The 15,178-nt window shown below is 54.7% G+C and overlaps 7 protein-coding genes across 7 annotated transcripts in view; 4 read left to right on the top strand and 3 right to left on the bottom strand.

Moving 5' to 3' along the window:
* Positions 1-660: 660 nt before the first annotated feature.
* CHGG_03298 (uncharacterized protein) lies at positions 661-2,037 on the bottom strand (the record flags this gene model as incomplete). The annotated part of the gene is made up of 4 exons (XM_001229813.1): positions 661-697; positions 830-1,325; positions 1,385-1,846; positions 1,989-2,037. 4 exons carry the CDS (start codon positions 2,035-2,037, stop codon positions 661-663), a joined length of 1,044 nt encoding a protein of 347 aa, XP_001229814.1.
* A 696-nt stretch (positions 2,038-2,733) lies between these two features.
* On the top strand, positions 2,734-4,399 carry CHGG_03299 (uncharacterized protein; the record flags this gene model as incomplete). Its single annotated transcript, XM_001229814.1, has 5 exons — positions 2,734-2,794; positions 2,854-3,071; positions 3,125-3,318; positions 3,375-3,859; positions 4,047-4,399. 5 exons carry the CDS (start codon positions 2,734-2,736, stop codon positions 4,397-4,399), a joined length of 1,311 nt encoding a protein of 436 aa, XP_001229815.1.
* A 783-nt stretch (positions 4,400-5,182) lies between these two features.
* On the bottom strand, positions 5,183-5,588 carry CHGG_03300 (uncharacterized protein; the record flags this gene model as incomplete). The annotated part of the gene is made up of 3 exons (XM_001229815.1): positions 5,183-5,308; positions 5,368-5,465; positions 5,540-5,588. The coding sequence occupies 3 exons, from the start codon at positions 5,586-5,588 to the stop codon at positions 5,183-5,185; spliced, it is 273 nt and encodes a 90-aa protein (XP_001229816.1).
* A 2,804-nt stretch (positions 5,589-8,392) lies between these two features.
* CHGG_03301 (uncharacterized protein) lies at positions 8,393-10,558 on the top strand (the record flags this gene model as incomplete). The annotated part of the gene is made up of 4 exons (XM_001229816.1): positions 8,393-8,620; positions 8,720-8,889; positions 8,963-9,092; positions 9,161-10,558. 4 exons carry the CDS (start codon positions 8,393-8,395, stop codon positions 10,556-10,558), a joined length of 1,926 nt encoding a protein of 641 aa, XP_001229817.1.
* Positions 10,559-10,848: 290 nt separating this feature from the next.
* CHGG_03302 (uncharacterized protein) lies at positions 10,849-11,443 on the bottom strand (the record flags this gene model as incomplete). The annotated part of the gene is made up of 2 exons (XM_001229817.1): positions 10,849-11,013; positions 11,114-11,443. The coding sequence occupies 2 exons, from the start codon at positions 11,441-11,443 to the stop codon at positions 10,849-10,851; spliced, it is 495 nt and encodes a 164-aa protein (XP_001229818.1).
* A 713-nt stretch (positions 11,444-12,156) lies between these two features.
* CHGG_03303 (eukaryotic peptide chain release factor subunit 1) lies at positions 12,157-13,679 on the top strand (the record flags this gene model as incomplete). Its single annotated transcript, XM_001229818.1, has 4 exons — positions 12,157-12,192; positions 12,251-12,335; positions 12,424-12,473; positions 12,543-13,679. The coding sequence occupies 4 exons, from the start codon at positions 12,157-12,159 to the stop codon at positions 13,677-13,679; spliced, it is 1,308 nt and encodes a 435-aa protein (XP_001229819.1).
* A 971-nt stretch (positions 13,680-14,650) lies between these two features.
* The window catches only part of CHGG_03304 (uncharacterized protein), a gene marked incomplete at both ends in the record, with an annotated part of 1,609 nt that continues 1,081 nt past the window's right edge, over positions 14,651-15,178 (top strand). The window contains 2 exons of the mRNA XM_001229819.1: positions 14,651-14,810; positions 14,894-15,008. Of these exons, the coding sequence (XP_001229820.1) occupies positions 14,651-14,810; positions 14,894-15,008 (275 nt within the window). The remainder of the gene's footprint in view (positions 14,811-14,893; positions 15,009-15,178) is intronic.

Consider the following 15,178-nt stretch of genomic DNA (forward strand, 5'->3'; position numbering starts at 1 on the left):
GGGATGGATAGGTGGATAAGGCTTCTCTCTGGGTCTGCCTCATGGCCACCCGTTGGAAGCCAAGAGACTTTCTTCCCACTTTGCTAACCTTGCCCCGGCGTCCTGCTCGCAGCAATTCGGTCTAGTTTAGCTCAATTAATTTGGCAATGGAAACTGGATGAGCTACCGGGCACCGTGTTTTTTTTTTTCTGCTCTGGCGCCCTCTACCCTAGTCTGTTCTGTCTTGTGCTGTATTGGTGATTAGTTTTGGACGTTGACAGAGAGGTGGTGGCAGTGTGGTAATGGTAGCAAGAGGTTAAGGGGGATATCATCAAGTTGAATTTCCGAGTAGTTTCGACTCTGTTGAAAAGATTGCCAGAAAGAATTGGTCTCCCGACATGCACACGCCATAAAAAAAAAAAAAAAAAGACATGATTTAGATTCAGACCGTCCGTCCGGCCCGCCCTGGTTCGCCGTTGTTGAAACCTCTCTACCATGCATGCCTGTATTTGTTCCCATGTTCCCCCTTTTGCCTGCAACGCCTGTTCTGCAAAATGCGGAAGGTGGAACTTCCTTTCTCTTTTGAGATGTGGTGACCTAAGGGAAAACTGCCCGATACCTACGCTCTAGCTCTCAGTGATCCTGAATCACTGCGAGGCTAGCGGTGCGCATACTCGCTCCCTACTGGCGCTGGTAGGTTTGTTGAGGGAAGGGGTATCTGTTTCGGGACTCGGTTAGCGTCTTGATGTTTGACAGGAAGGCAGTGACATAGAGAGAAGAAGCTTGTAGGATACGCAAGTAACCATGTTTGCTTCGTGTTCATCTGGCTGGGTTGGGGATGAAAACTTACGAAGGACCAAGCTCCTGGATGCTCAGCCGCGCCAACCATTGGCCCATATCAACGCTCTCGTCCAGAGACTTGCCGCTGACGATACCGGCACAGAAACCGCCAGCGAAGGCGTCACCGGCGCCGTTGGTATCGTTGATCTTCTCCTTGGGGATCTCGTGCACGGGGACCTCCTTTACCACGTCCTCGCCCTGGACGGCGACCAGGGTCGGTTCGGTGCCCTGCGTGATGATGGCCACGCGCTTGCGCTGCGAGTTGGCCTTTGGCAGGTTCGCCAGCTTCTTGGCAATTTCCTTCACGTCCTGAGTGCCGAGCTCGTGCGACTCGGCGTAGGCAGCCGCCTCAGTCTCGTTGCCAATCACGTAATCCCAGTAGGGCGCAGAGGCGTCGAGCGGCTCCTTGAAGAATTGGGGGATGAAGGGTGCGGAGAGCGACAGAATGAAAGGCTTGTTCTTGCTGGCGGCCTGGTTGGCGAGCTCCATGATGGCAGGAGGGCAGACTGGTAATGATAATCAGCCATCTATTATGCTTTTTAGGGGACAATGACGGGAAGCATACCAGTGAAGTGGTAGCCGCCAATGTAATACGCCTCAGCTTCTTCAACGAGTGCCCAGATATCGGGGCGCTTCAGGTGCTCGAGATCATAGTGGTTAGCAGCGCCCAAGTCGGTGCACATGCTACGGTTGTGGCCGGTGATGACGACGCCGCAACGGCCGGTGGGGATCTTGGGGTCGACGCGGTACTCGACACGGAGGCCGGCCTGCTTGCAGGCGTCCCGTAGGATCGCGGAGTACTTGTCGTCGCCGGCGCCGCCCAAGTAGACAACGCTGTTAGCAGGAAGCCTGTATTGGGCACCGCGGGCCGTGTTTTGGGCGGCACCGCCGGCAATCAGCTTGGCATCGTAGTTGTTGAGGAGGTCCTCATAGAGGTCTAGGTGCTTCTCGGGATCGGCCAGGATAGCATCATTGGCCTTGAGACCGTACTTCTCGAGAAGTGCGTCATTGCCAAAGGCCTGAATGTCTAAATAGCGTTCCTGGGTTAGCTAAATAAAGCGACCGAGGATTCCGTGACCGACATTTCGGTCAGGGTGGGAGTTGGAGGCCAAGAGAGGGGGCCATGTTCAATTGGACGGGCAATTCATAATTATATCACTTGTACTTACCGAGGAGAGGGTTCTCCAAGCAGAGAAGTTTGTACCCCTTGGTAGCCATGTTGCTGAGCCGGCGGTTCTGATGAAGTTGGTTGCGGTAGAAAGGGTTTGTGCCCCTCTTCTGCTCCGAGCTCGATGTGCAGCGACTTAAGAAGAGGCGGGGCAGTCGACTGGCGGGGCTCAAGCCGCCATCGGCCAGTTTCGCTTGAGCAGAAAATGCTCTGGTTGGGTCGGAGAAGAGGGGCTTGGCAAAGAAGCTGGACCCCGAGTAATAAGTTGCCGACCTTGTCCGAAACATGTTAACGAGGTAACTAACGGCCGACGAGGGGAGGCCCGCCGCTGGTTTGCGGGGAAGAGGGTGGTCATCTCAAGGTTAGGTTGTTACCGCGCAAGAAGGACACCACGGAAAGAAAACCACTTAAGAGATATGTCCCCTCTTGTTCGTTGACGTCAGAAGAAAGCTAGGGCCGTGTGAGAACAGCATAGTTAACTCCACTCAACCGTTCTCGGGTCGGGTACCTCCCTTGTTATACCGCTCGGTTCGAGTTAGGCTTGCGTTGTATTATCCCGGGCCGTAGCTAGCCTTGACTCACCCCGCGCAGATTCTCCATTTTCTTCTCCCCTCAGGTAGCAAAACAATAAAACTCTTTTGTGCCCTCTATTGATCAACCAACTTTTATTCCTCAACCAATTTTTTGATCCTGATTGCTCACACCGTTGATCTCGAACGCCAATTGGTACAATTACGCCCCATAACATGGCCGAGCAAAAGGCGGCCGCCCCGGCAGCTGGCATGCTCTGGGGGGGGAGGTTTACAGGTTCGAATGTCTTAGGAAACAAGCTTCGGATGGAGTATACTGACCACACCGGTGAGCAGGTGCCATTGATCCTCTCATGCACAAGTACAATGCCTCCATTCGGTACGACCAGGCTCTTTACAAAGAAGATATCCTTGGATCGGTTGCTTTTGCCAGGGCCAACTGGAAGGCTGGCATTATCAGCGAAGACGAATTTCAGGCGATTGAGCGTGGCTTGCTCCAAGTGATGGAAGAATGGAAACAGGGAACCTTCGCCATCATGCCGAATGACGAAGATGTGAGGGGCCACTCGATTCTACCCAACTTCCCGAGGCTGACACAATGGACTAGATCCATACGGCAAACGAACGTCGCTTGGGAGAGGTCATCGGCAAGGACATCGCGGGTAAGCTGCACACAGGTCGCAGCCGCAACGAGCAAGTTGTCTGTGATATGCGCATGTGGTTGCGCGATCGGATCCGCGAGATCGACAGCCAACTCGTCGCATTCCTCAAGGTCATTATCACACGTGCCGAGTCTGAAATGTAAGCACGGCCTCACCTCTGGCCAAAAGTCGCCCCCTGCTGACTGACAACCTCAGCGACTACATCATGCCTGGATACACCCATCTCCAGCGTGCTCAGCCAGTTCGGTGGTCTCAATGGCTGATGTCACATGCCGCTGCGTTTAAGCAGGATCTCGAGCGGTTGCGCCAAGTTTTCGAAAGGGTCAATCTCAGTCCACTTGGTTGTGGCGCTTTGGCCGGCAATCCATTTCGAATTGATCGAAACGCAATAGCCGAGGAGCTTGGGTTCAGCGGAATCACCTTGAACTCCATGAATACTTCAGCCGACCGCGATTTCCTCCTCGACTTCCTGGTCTGGAACTCGATCTTCACCAACCACATCAGCAGGTGGGCTGAGGACCTCGTCATATATTCGACATCTGAGTTCAGTTTCGTGCGGCTGGCCGACGCCTATTCTACGGGTAGCTCCTTGATGCCCAACAAACACAACGCGGACTCGTTAGAGCTTCTGCGCGGCAAGTCAGGCCCGTGCTTTCGGTCAAATGGCTGGGTTAATGATGGTGAGTCCTCATATTAACATCCCAGCCAGTTACCTTGGCTTTGGGGGTGGCTAGGAGTGTATCGAGAGTAGCTACTAACTATTCACTTGGAAGACCGTGAAGGGTTTGCCATCTTGCTACAATAAAGACCTTCAAGAAGGGTGGGAGCCTATGCTGGACTCGGTTCAAACTGTGTCGGACAGTCTAGGCATTGCCAACGGGGTCATTGCTACGTTGAAGGTGCGGCCAGAGCGGATGGCGGCTGCCCTGGACAAGACGATGCTAGCCACTGATATCGCGGAGTGGTTGGTGAGGAGGGGATGTCCGTTCAGAGAGGCTCACCACATCTCTGGACGCGTCGTTGCACAGTCCGAACAGCAGGAGATTTCGATGGACAAGCTGACCCTTGAGCAACTGCAAGCCATTGACTCTCGGTTCACAGCGGACATTGCGGAGGCATTCGAATATGAAACGAGTGTCGAGGCGAAAAACTCTAAAGGCGGTACCAGTCGATCAAGCGTGTTGGAGCAGATCGAGGTACTCAGGGCTATGTTAGATTAGGGGTTTGATAGCCTGGTGCAGGATGCGGCCGGAACAAGGGAATCTTGAAGGCATCTTCTTCCTATGAACGGTTGAGTTCTTGAGAATCGGCAGTCAAGACGCCGACTTGCTGCCAATAAGAGTACGCAGAGGATGTTTGTCCGAACGAGTCAGGCACAAGGCATTACAAGGAGGTATTAGGTGGTAGAGCCCAACTGGCTCTCCGCTTTGCTTGTCTCCCCGCGGCAAGGGGCCAAAGGCATGAAAGTAACTATCGTCAAGAGCTGACTCCGTGATCCAGCAGCTGCTTGGTACGCGGGGCACCAGGAATGAGGGGCAAAATTTGGGTCCCTGTGACTGAGTGGTGGATGCCGCGGCCGACCACTCAGAAAACGGTAAACATCGACGGCAACACATGGATTAACTACACCGAATCCCTCAGGCATGCTGCCCATACCACGGCCAGCCCATTTCTAGCTCACTTGGCCAGTCACCGCTCGATTAGGATGCCTCGCTGTATCGCCTGGAAGCGATGAGCTCGCGCTGCTTGATTCCCAAGAGTATTCCCTGGCTGCATGGCCTGCCTGGCTTCTTCTCCCTGCGACGCCGGATCTCCGAGTACATTGCCCCGTAACAATCCCTTTCCTGACCGCGTTTGGGAATATTTTATTCATTTCACGCCCATGACCGCTTGCGCAAATGAGCAAGTTTCCCGTCCGCCTTCGCAGTTCCGTAACTACAAAGCAGCAAAAGACCAATGCAATCCGATGAACCCCTTGCCCAGATGTAGAACCATGAACGCATTTAATCCTTCGTCTTCTGGGTACCACGCAGCAGACCCGTCCGCCTCGCAGCAATGAGACCCGCCTTTTGACCCGGCGCAGCGTACCTCGAGATGGTCGACGCCTTACCGATATGTTGGTGGTTACCCTGTAGCACCATGTCAGATATACAACGTCCCAGCATTCATTCGCCCTTCCAGCACTTACACCACCGTGGGGATGGTCAACCGGGTTCATGGCAACACCACGAGTCTTGGGCCAGCGGTTGCGCTTGACAGCGAACTTGTGCTTGGCGCGCGAGGCCTCTGTAATCGCGTGTCAGCGTTCTGTTCTGTCCAACCCGATGATATAGTCCTCCGCCACCCATGTAAAAACGTACTCAGGAGGGGCTTGTCTGTCCTGCCACCACCGGCAACGATACCGATCATGCCACGAGCGTCGCTGCTGACGACCTTCTTGGCGCCCGAGGGGAGCTTGATGCGGGTCTTGCCCTCGTCGGGGTTGTGGCCGATGACGGTGATGTAGTTGCCGGACGTGCGGCCAAGAGCACCACGGTCGCCAACCTTCTCCTCAACGTTGGAAACCACGGTACCCTCGGGGATGGAGCCGAGGGGGAGGACGTTGCCGACGGTCAGGGCGGCGTTCTTGCCGGCGTAGACGAACTGGCCGGTGTACATGCCCTCGTTGGCAATGAAAGTCTCGGGGACCTTCTTGAACTTGTAGGGCGAGTTGAAAACAACGCGGGCAAGGGGAGCACCACGGCCGGGGTCGTGGATGATCTCCTTCACGATACCCCGGATGTAGCCATGGCGCTCGGCGTAGTCGAGGCTGCGAAACTTCGCGGGGTTCTTGCGCAGACGGGTGTTGGCAGTGAAAATGCTGCCAGCGCCCTTACGCTGGTTGCGGATCTGAAGGCGGAAAATATCACAGTTAGCATCCTCTCTAGGGCCCCAAGTTTCGAGATATTCTCCGTCTCAATCGGTCGGTCGTCGCAATCGAGGTCTCGGTGCTGAATCGAGTCGAAGAATTCGGGAACTGGAATAGCGAAGTTTACTTACGACGCGACCCATCTTGCCCTTCCTACCTGGAAAATGTGGAAGTGACGGGTTGTCTCGGTGGTTGAATGAGGTTGAGGTTGCGACACTTGAAAGCTCCAAATGGGTGAAGCGATATTTTTCCCAAATTTCTGTGTGGATGCAGCAGCCACAGATAATTGGTGTGGCTTCCCAATTGCCCTAACGCGGGGAGTGGTGTGGCGCATGGATTTTCAGGCCGGTGACGCTGACATGAAGCACAGTGCCCAAAGCTGCAGGCTACCACTCACATCGATAGTGGGCTTGTTTCTTGAATTCCAGCTTGCAGTTTCAGTTCACGCCTATTCAAAGACGCTGTTGTCTCCAAATGATTTGTATTTTAAATTGCAAGCCCGTTTCACAGATCAACCTAAGCCAACCCTTCTGAGTTGCTTGCGAGGATTTGGTGACTTCTTGAGGTCTGACACTCATTAATCACACAGTACGCGAATCTCCTCGCCAGGCTGAAAGCTGCCGACACGCTCGTCCAACCTCAGCTCTCCGCCTCGCAACCTCTTAACATGGCCATTTCCCGTATTCGCAACAGTAACCATCGACCGCGAATCAATGTTTGCATCAGAATAAATATCATGTATGACCTGCGATGATTTTGAAATTGAAGGTCGTATTGACTCGGCTTTTGCTAACAAATAAACTAGATCCGGATCCTCAATGTGATCGAGGATCCAGCCTCCTCTGAAGCATTAAGTTTCATGATCCCAAAGTGTTGGCGCATCGTGTGGGCCGTCCTGGTTGGCAGCTCTGCTGGTCGGACCTGCGTAAAAGCCAGCCCGGACTGCGCTCTCCGAGAGTGTGCTCAAGCATTTCCATGACGCGCAGGACGCACACGGCCGAGCCCGGTACCTTCAAACAACTGGCCACTTAGCCTGCTGGTTCTGCAATGCTCTCCGCAGGGCTATTGTGCGTGCAAGTTGATTTTGGCAAGTTTCAGGCCAAGCTGTCGTTCTGATCTTATGCAGAGTTGCATTATTTAAGGCACCGAGAACCACTTTCCAAAGATCGCGCACCTGTCTTTGGCGTCATGACGAGTGTCAAACCCTCATTTTCGATACCCGAGATTAGGTCTACAGCCTAGGAAGGTCGAGAGATGCCAGAAGGCGCTTGTTGTTGGCTACGGTGGTCCTGTGGCACCATTCTTGAAGCTGAGCTACGAACGGACACCGCTGTGAATCTTCCTTTTTCCCCGGTACGGTACCGTTTTCACATCGGATAAGGAAGGTTAGCATGGAGATGCAAAGCTCGTGGTTGGGTTGCCCGGGGGAAGCGCGCCTCAAAAGTGGAAGAGAACCAAAGCCCTGGTCTAAAAAAGCTCGCTCCGTGTCCTCCCGCTGTCGCGGGGGGCTGGTCAGAAAATGATTGACGGAGACGGCCGCCTGCACGCCAGAACCCACCCGAATGGGCTATGCGGTGATGCTGTTGTCGAGCTCTCAAAATCATACCGGAGTATGGTTTTGGTTGGGTACAACACCAATCACTGGAGCTGGATTCAAAAAGCGGGCCAGATCACGGGCCTCATCAAGCGGTGCCGTTTTCGCCAAACCCGTCACCAGCGCAGCATTGGCGTTCCACCGCACATATCCGCTTTCCCAACACCGATCACGGCAGGTACCACTCCGACCGGCCCAGACTGGTACTTGTGGGCGGCCTGGACTAAAATCTAGTATGGTCGGTCGGCCCTCTTATATATGGTCTCGCTATGTTTTTCTGGAACGAGGAATCCGAGTGTTAACAATATAACACTGTTGGGCTGGCTGTTGGGATGTTGGTGGGCAATGGAATGGGTGGCGAGGGAAAGTGATGATGGTTTGGAATCCAGGTTGGCGCAGCTCGACAGGTCGACCAGGGCAGCTCGAGGGGCGGGTATTGTGCTTATACGGACAGCCTTGTGAACAGAAGCAGTTGGGTTAAAGCAACATATTGAGCTGTTTGTAGAGTGAATCCACCTATCAAGTGCCCCAGCGTGAAGAGTAAGCTGGCTAGGAAGCCCTTGGCCATTGTCGGGCCGGGTACGTAATTTCTTGCAGCCGATCTCTCACTCGGACCCAAAGTGCTCCTCACTCTCCCACCTCCACTTCCTTCGCGCCAAAGCTCAACCGCAGCAAACGCCAGCCCGCCAACTCGCGTCAACAACATCAAAAATGGCCGACGACGATTCTTCGGATCTATCTTCGATTTCATCGCTCTCGGAGCCACCTTCTGAAGATGAATCCGACATTCAATTGGAAGAGCGCCATGGCATCCTGAAATTCTTCCACAAGGTCGACAACAACCCGGCCCTAGAGCCCAAGGAGAAGACTCCTCCCCGACCGAAGCGGGAGCCCTCCCCACCGCACGAATATGTTCTGGCTGACAATCCAGACATTGCTGTAAGCATTTACGCCTTAGTTCGCGTATTCGCCGCGTGGCGACGCGAGAAGTCGCGCCCATCATGAGTCGTACTAGGAGCTGACTTTTTCTCCCCGCAGTTCATCGTCATGTTCCGCGCCCGATTTACCGATGCTTTTCCTAAGAGCCTCGCAAATTTCGGCCCTCAAGAGCTCGAGCGTGACGTCGTCGATGCGATCCCAGGCGAGCGTGTTGAGCATTTTCTCTGCGCCCTCCTGAGCCTGCTCCTGAACCGCAAGCAGGATGTCAAGTAAGGCACATGTTTTTTTTTATGCAACGCGAGGTATTTCGGCTTCAAATTGTTGACGATGTTGGATTTACAGGCCCGGACATTACAACCGTGCGCTCGAGGAAGCTATCCAGACCCATAAAGGGCAGTGGGCGAAGGACTGGGAGAGCCAGAACCCGGTCGCGGGCCAAACAACCTTTGCCTCGATGACCCCCGTACAAAGGGTATGTGTTGCGCTTTTTACCTCGGTTAGCCCTGTTAGGTTCGGGCCCGCTGCTAACTTCGTACCCAGCTCACCCTCCTCCGAACGCTGGTGCAATGGACTCTCTCATCCTCGGACGCGGTCCGAGCGAGCATTAGCCAAGCTTATAAGAACCGACATGACGACGATCTCAACATTCCCTTGAGCGTGCAACCGTGGGGCGGCGATGGCGACAAGCGGCGGTATTTCCTAATCGAGGGTAATGACGATACCTCATTCCGCGTGTATCGAGAGAGCAACCCGGCCGGCATACAAAGGACGTGGTGGAGCGTTGCCGGGAGCATAGAAGACTTAAGATTGCTAAGCGAGAAGCTCGAGACACAGGACCGCGGACCGAAGGCGAAGGTGTTCGCTAAGAGGATCGTGAATAGCATACCGCGATTCGAGGCGACAGAAGAAAAGAGGCGGCGTAGAGAATACCGCCAGATGCGCAAGGAGCAGTTCAGACGACCGGAGCCTGGCTTCTCGCTCTACGAAGGGCGTACGCGGGGGAAGCGGATGAAGTACACATATTCCGACGACGAGGCCGATTTCTACTCGGACTCCACCAACCGCCGTTCGACCCGCAACACCAGGCACCATACCCCGGCGGAGCCCAGTGGCCCTCTTACGACGGCTAGCGGTCGGCAGGTCCGGGCGCCAACTCGTTTGAACGCAGAGAACGCCAGCACCAGGGCGCCGAGCGCTTCCACGAGTGTACAGGGAGACGGTGATGATGCAGAGATAAGGCATACCAGTCGCTCTGGACGCCCCCAGAGGTCTGCCGCCGCTCACCGCAGCTCGAACGGGTGGGCGGGCAAGAAGCGTAAGAGCGAGGAGTACGAGTGGGATGAGTCCGAAGAGGAGGGGAGTGAGCCTGAATTCGGCGACGATGAGGAAGAGGAGCACGTCCCGGATGAGTCGGAAGTCGACGAGGAGGAGTTTGAACAGGACGAGGTGTTGGACGAGGATCTTGAGGTGGAGAACCCCAGCTTCATGTTCAAGTTCCCCATCAGGGTCTCGTTTGACGAGGACAGCAAGGTGCGACAGATTCCCGGCCCGCCTGTCGCCGCCGAGAAACACAAGCACGCCAGAGCAGCGCACCGGAATGTTGTTGTTAGCGACGATTCTGAGGCCAGCGGCTCCAGCCCCGAGCAGCCTATTATCACGGAACCGGAACCACCTGCGGCTGATGTCATTGCGGTTGCGACGAAGAGCGCGACCACTCTTGGGCATACCGAACCACAACCCGAAGTCAACGCTGGCAACTCAGCCGAGCCGATGGAGAAGACCGAAACTGCTGTGGACCAGTCAAAGACCGATACAAGCGAGGTTATCAAATCGCCACCGACGCCCTCGAGCGAGAAGGCGACATCCCTGGCTCTTAGGGGGAGCCCGGAGGTTGCCAAATCAGTTCCTCGGGTTGTTGATATCACCCCAGCAGAGTGATGGGTTTCCCAAGAGCTTGCTAGAATATTTTATGATTTTGCCATGAGAAGGGAGTTAGGTGCTATGGCAAGACATGAAGAGCGTAGCTGGTATGCTGTTTCAGCGGTCGATCTCTGTCGCCGCAAAGGGTCCTTCTTCGGCGCTTCAAAGTGATAAAAATGGGGGTCGTTGATATGTTCTCAGACTCTTCTTGGTGCATAATAGAATCGTTTACTCAGGAACATGACCTGCAAATATACCATGGTGAAGGCGTCATAAGATTGATCAACGAGTTACTCTTTGTACCATCTCTACCGCAACTTCTTGGATGGTATTTTCCAGTTATTCACCCCATACCACCAACGCCGCAGCCGTGCCCCAACCGACGACCCGTGCATCCTCGCGTTCCGGTTCCAGTATTGCCAGCCGCAGAGACCCAGGTTGTAAACCACACCCTGCAAAAAAGGCATCATGAGCTGTTTTGATTGTTAGTTTGCCTGGTCGAAACCTCTATCCGTTCTAACTAGTTTCCAATCCTCCCCTCTCGGTTGGTCTGGGAATTTCTAGAAGGCTTACCTGGTCCCTCGCTGTGATCCACCCGACCTTCCACCATGTGTCCGCATTCCGTATGCTCGACAGGTAGCTCTGCTCGAAGCGCAGGTCGGGCATGGGCGGGAATTGGTGATGCCGGCGCGGGCGAGGTGTGATGCGTGAGCGGTAGACGCCCTCGTCTTCCGTCTCGCCCTCTTCGTCGTCCTCTTCGTCGATAGTGCCATCGTCGAGGGTGACGGGCTCCTTCTTTGAGGCTGCGGTCGAGGGGTTCAGATCGTGCCGCGGGGAAGGGTCGCGGTTGATGTGCGCGGTTTGGACCGTCTCAGCGACCTGGAGGGGAATGGAGCTAGCCATTATGGCGGGTTTTCAAGTCGCCGATTTTTGGTCGGTATGAAAGTCGGTGCGTGCGTGTCGAGGTCGACGACGGGATCGGGCGTCGCCGGATGTTCAGTGTATCCGCAAACCGCAAACCGCAAACCACAGCTGCATCATCGGCTGCTCCCAAGGTACGGGGTGCCCCACATAAATCATTGGCTTGGCTTGAAACAGCATTTGTTGATGTTGACTCGGATTTCCAGTTACCAATGACAGCCGAGATGAAAACTTACAATGCCACGTATATGCAGATCCATGCTGCTACCCGTGATGGTAATTCCAACTATCTTGAAGTTGTAAATGTGGTAGAATGACATTTGTTTGTGTTTCAAGCATTCTTGCAAGACACTTTCGTCTCGGTCACTCAGCTAAACCAGCCCCACCTTGAAAGAAGTCAGGGCCAACAAGCTCGGCCGGGGTCAAGGAAAGCGATGGTCCAATGGTGGCTCATATCAGGCAACAGGTGGAGGCTTGGGGCGCCACTTTGCCCCAGCCCATAAAAAGCTTCACAACCTCGAAACCCCTCTCACGTCAACCCCACCACTAAATTCAAGAATTCCCGGTTTCAGAGACGCACCGAGCCAAAAAGCAACAGAAACCCAAACTTCCCTTCTAAAGGAGGAGTCAAGGCGACGTCTACCTTGTGTTTTTTTTCCCTTCTCACGTCGGTCATTTTGTAACCATCGTTCACCATGAGCGACCCTAACGCCAGCGAGGCGGAGAAGAACGTGAGCGCATGTCCCAAAATTCCCGCGATGATTATGACATTGACAATGTGGCTGTTAGATCGAGATCTGGAAGGTGAAGAAACTCATCAAGCGGCTCGAAGCTGCACGTGGAAATGGCACCAGCATGATTTCCCTGATTATTCGTACGTCGCTTGACCTCTCCAGCCACCGAGGAAGGAGTGCCGCCTTCGACTGGTCCATCATTGGAAGATGGCTGATAAATTCGTGCAGCGCCAAAGGATCAAGTCTCTCGTGCGGCAAAGATGTTGGCAGAAGAATACGTACGTCTTTCCCAATCCCAAACATCGACTCGACAGACGGACCCTTACAATATCTAACACGCGACACAGGGTACCGCATCCAACATCAAGTCGCGAGTTAACCGTCAATCCGTCCTTTCGGCCATTACCTCGACCCAGCAGCGCCTTAAGCTCTACAACAAGGTTCCCCCCAACGGTCTTGTCGTGTACTGCGGTGAAATCTTGACCTCGGAAGGCAAGGAGCGCAAGGTCAATATCGATTTCGAGCCCTTCAAGCCCATCAACACATCGCTCTACCTCTGCGACAACAAATTCCACACGGAGGCTCTCGCCGAGCTGCTCGAGTCGGATCAGAAGTTCGGTTTTATCATCATGGATGGTAACGGAGCGTTGTTCGGAACGCTCAGCGGCAACACTCGCGACATCGTCCAGAAGTTTTCGGTCGATCTTCCCAAGAAGCACGGTCGTGGTGGCCAGTCGGCGCTGCGTTTTGCCCGTCTGAGAGAGGAAAAGCGCCACAACTATGTTCGCAAGGTCGCTGAGTTGGCGGTGCAGAACTTCATCACCAACGACAAGGTCAACGTTGGCGGCATTGTGCTGGCCGGTTCGGCCGATTTCAAGAATGACCTGAACGCTTCCGACCTGTTCGACCAGCGTCTGCAGGTCAAGGTCATCAAGGTCGTCGATGTGTCGTACGGTGGCGAGAACGGTTTCAACCAGGCCATCGAGCTGTCGTCCGAGACGTTGGGCAACGTCAAATTCATCCAGGAGAAGAAACTCATCGGCAAGTACTTCGAGGAGATCAGCCAGGACACGGGCCGTATTTGCTACGGTATTGAGGACACGCTCAAGGCGCTGGAGCTGGGTGCTGTTGAGACCCTTATTGTCTTTGAGAGTCTCGAGATCAACCGCTGGACTCTGAAGGACAGCAACAACACCGAATACGTGATTCACACCACCAAGCAGCAAGAAGCGGGCAACCGCGACCAGTTCATGGACAAGGAGACGGGCCAGGAGATGGAGGTGGTCTCGCAGGAGTCCTTCCTAGAGTGGATTGCCGAGCACTACAAGGATTTCGGTACCACTCTTGAGTTTGTCTCGGATCGGTCGACCGAGGGGAACCAGTTCGTCAAGGGCTTCGGCGGCATTGGCGGCATCCTCCGGTACAAGGTCAACTTCGAGCAGTTAGCCGAAGTAGATGACGATGATGACTACTACGACGATTGACCCGTTGATTCCCTCGTTAACCACGAGGGACCCGGGATTGAAGCCATCACGTCCGAGCCAACGCCACCGCATGCCGACGAGGCGGCCGCCGCGCCGCGAAGCCCAGGGAAGGTCCCGCCTGCGCAGCGGCGGCTGATGAAGGGCTTTCCGGCAGGCCCGAGCCGCGAGCACCAGGTGTCGCGTCCCAGCCCGCTTCGCTCTGTGATGACGGCTTCTCGAGTTGGAGGCTGATAGAAGGTACGTGCGTGAGCATCTCCTGGCGATCGGCTATCGGTCCTTTGCTGACCGAGATGCGCACAGGAAGATGCCCGTACGATCGGGAAGTCGGACAAGGACAAGTTCATTGCAGGGCATCAATCAAAGATTGTTTACGCGCTTAAGACACGAGCCGGCGGGGCTAGCGATGGTCCTGGTACGCGGACATCGCCCTAAGCCGTGCGGTGTCTGTCCGGTCTTTTATCAATCGGGGGGATATCGGAACTTAGATAACTAGTTACGGAACAACACTCGTTTTATAATTTTGTGTCCCATGGGGAACGTGACTAGTGTTTTAAAACGACGTTGAAAGTAGACAGACAAACCGTTCTGAGCTTTTCATAGATTTCCTCCCTACATCCTATCCACACATAGTACCCAAGAGAAAGGCTTCAAGGGGGCCGAACTCGGTGGATCCCCGCGCCTTTGCGGGGTCCGGGTAGCACATCATCTCAAGCAATCGAAGTTCCGGCACCACTGCGGGAAACGGATCGAGGCGGCGGATCGGGCCGTTGGTCAGTCTTCAAAGTCGGGGCTAGCTTGAGTAAAACCTCACAAGGGGTTTTTATGCACGCCCTTTACTTGACAATTGACAGCTCAATTGTACTCATAACACCGGCCGCTGTGTTTCCTTTTCAGCCCCTTCCACTGGCGTTTCTTCACCCGTCCGAATTCGGCCGCAAACCTCAGTCGTGCGCGTGGTGTCTTCTGTCAACATGACGGCACCGAGTACTCAACAGGCCGCGGGCGAGGGCGGCGCCAATACCGGCACGACAGTCGCCTTCCTCGGTCCGTTCAACTCATATTCCCACCAAGCCACTAAAATCGCTTTTCCCGAGGCAAAATGGCACCTCGAGCCAACAACGACGATCAAAGGTCTGTCTCATCTCATCTCATCTCATCTCAGCCCCTTTCAGTTCAGTCCAGTCCAGGTCCCAGACACTAAACCCACTCACCAGAGGTCTTCGACCGCGTGCAATCCCAACACGCCCCCCACGGCGTCGTGCCCTTTGAGAACTCCACCCACGGCACCGTCACCTTCACCCTCGACAACCTAGCCGACCGCGCAGGCGAGTACGCCGACCTCGTCGTCTGCGACGAAGTCTACCTCGACGTCCACCACTTCCTGCTCGGCCGCCTACCCTACAACCCCCCCCCCTCCCCAAGCAAAAGGCATATGCAGAAGAAGAGAAACCTCCCGACTCCAACCAAACATACCAAAAGACGTCCGGGGAACAACAATG

This window comes from Chaetomium globosum, genomic scaffold, assembly GCF_000143365.1.
Source record: "Chaetomium globosum CBS 148.51 scaffold_2 genomic scaffold, whole genome shotgun sequence".
Classification (NCBI taxonomy): domain Eukaryota; kingdom Fungi; phylum Ascomycota; class Sordariomycetes; order Sordariales; family Chaetomiaceae; genus Chaetomium; species Chaetomium globosum.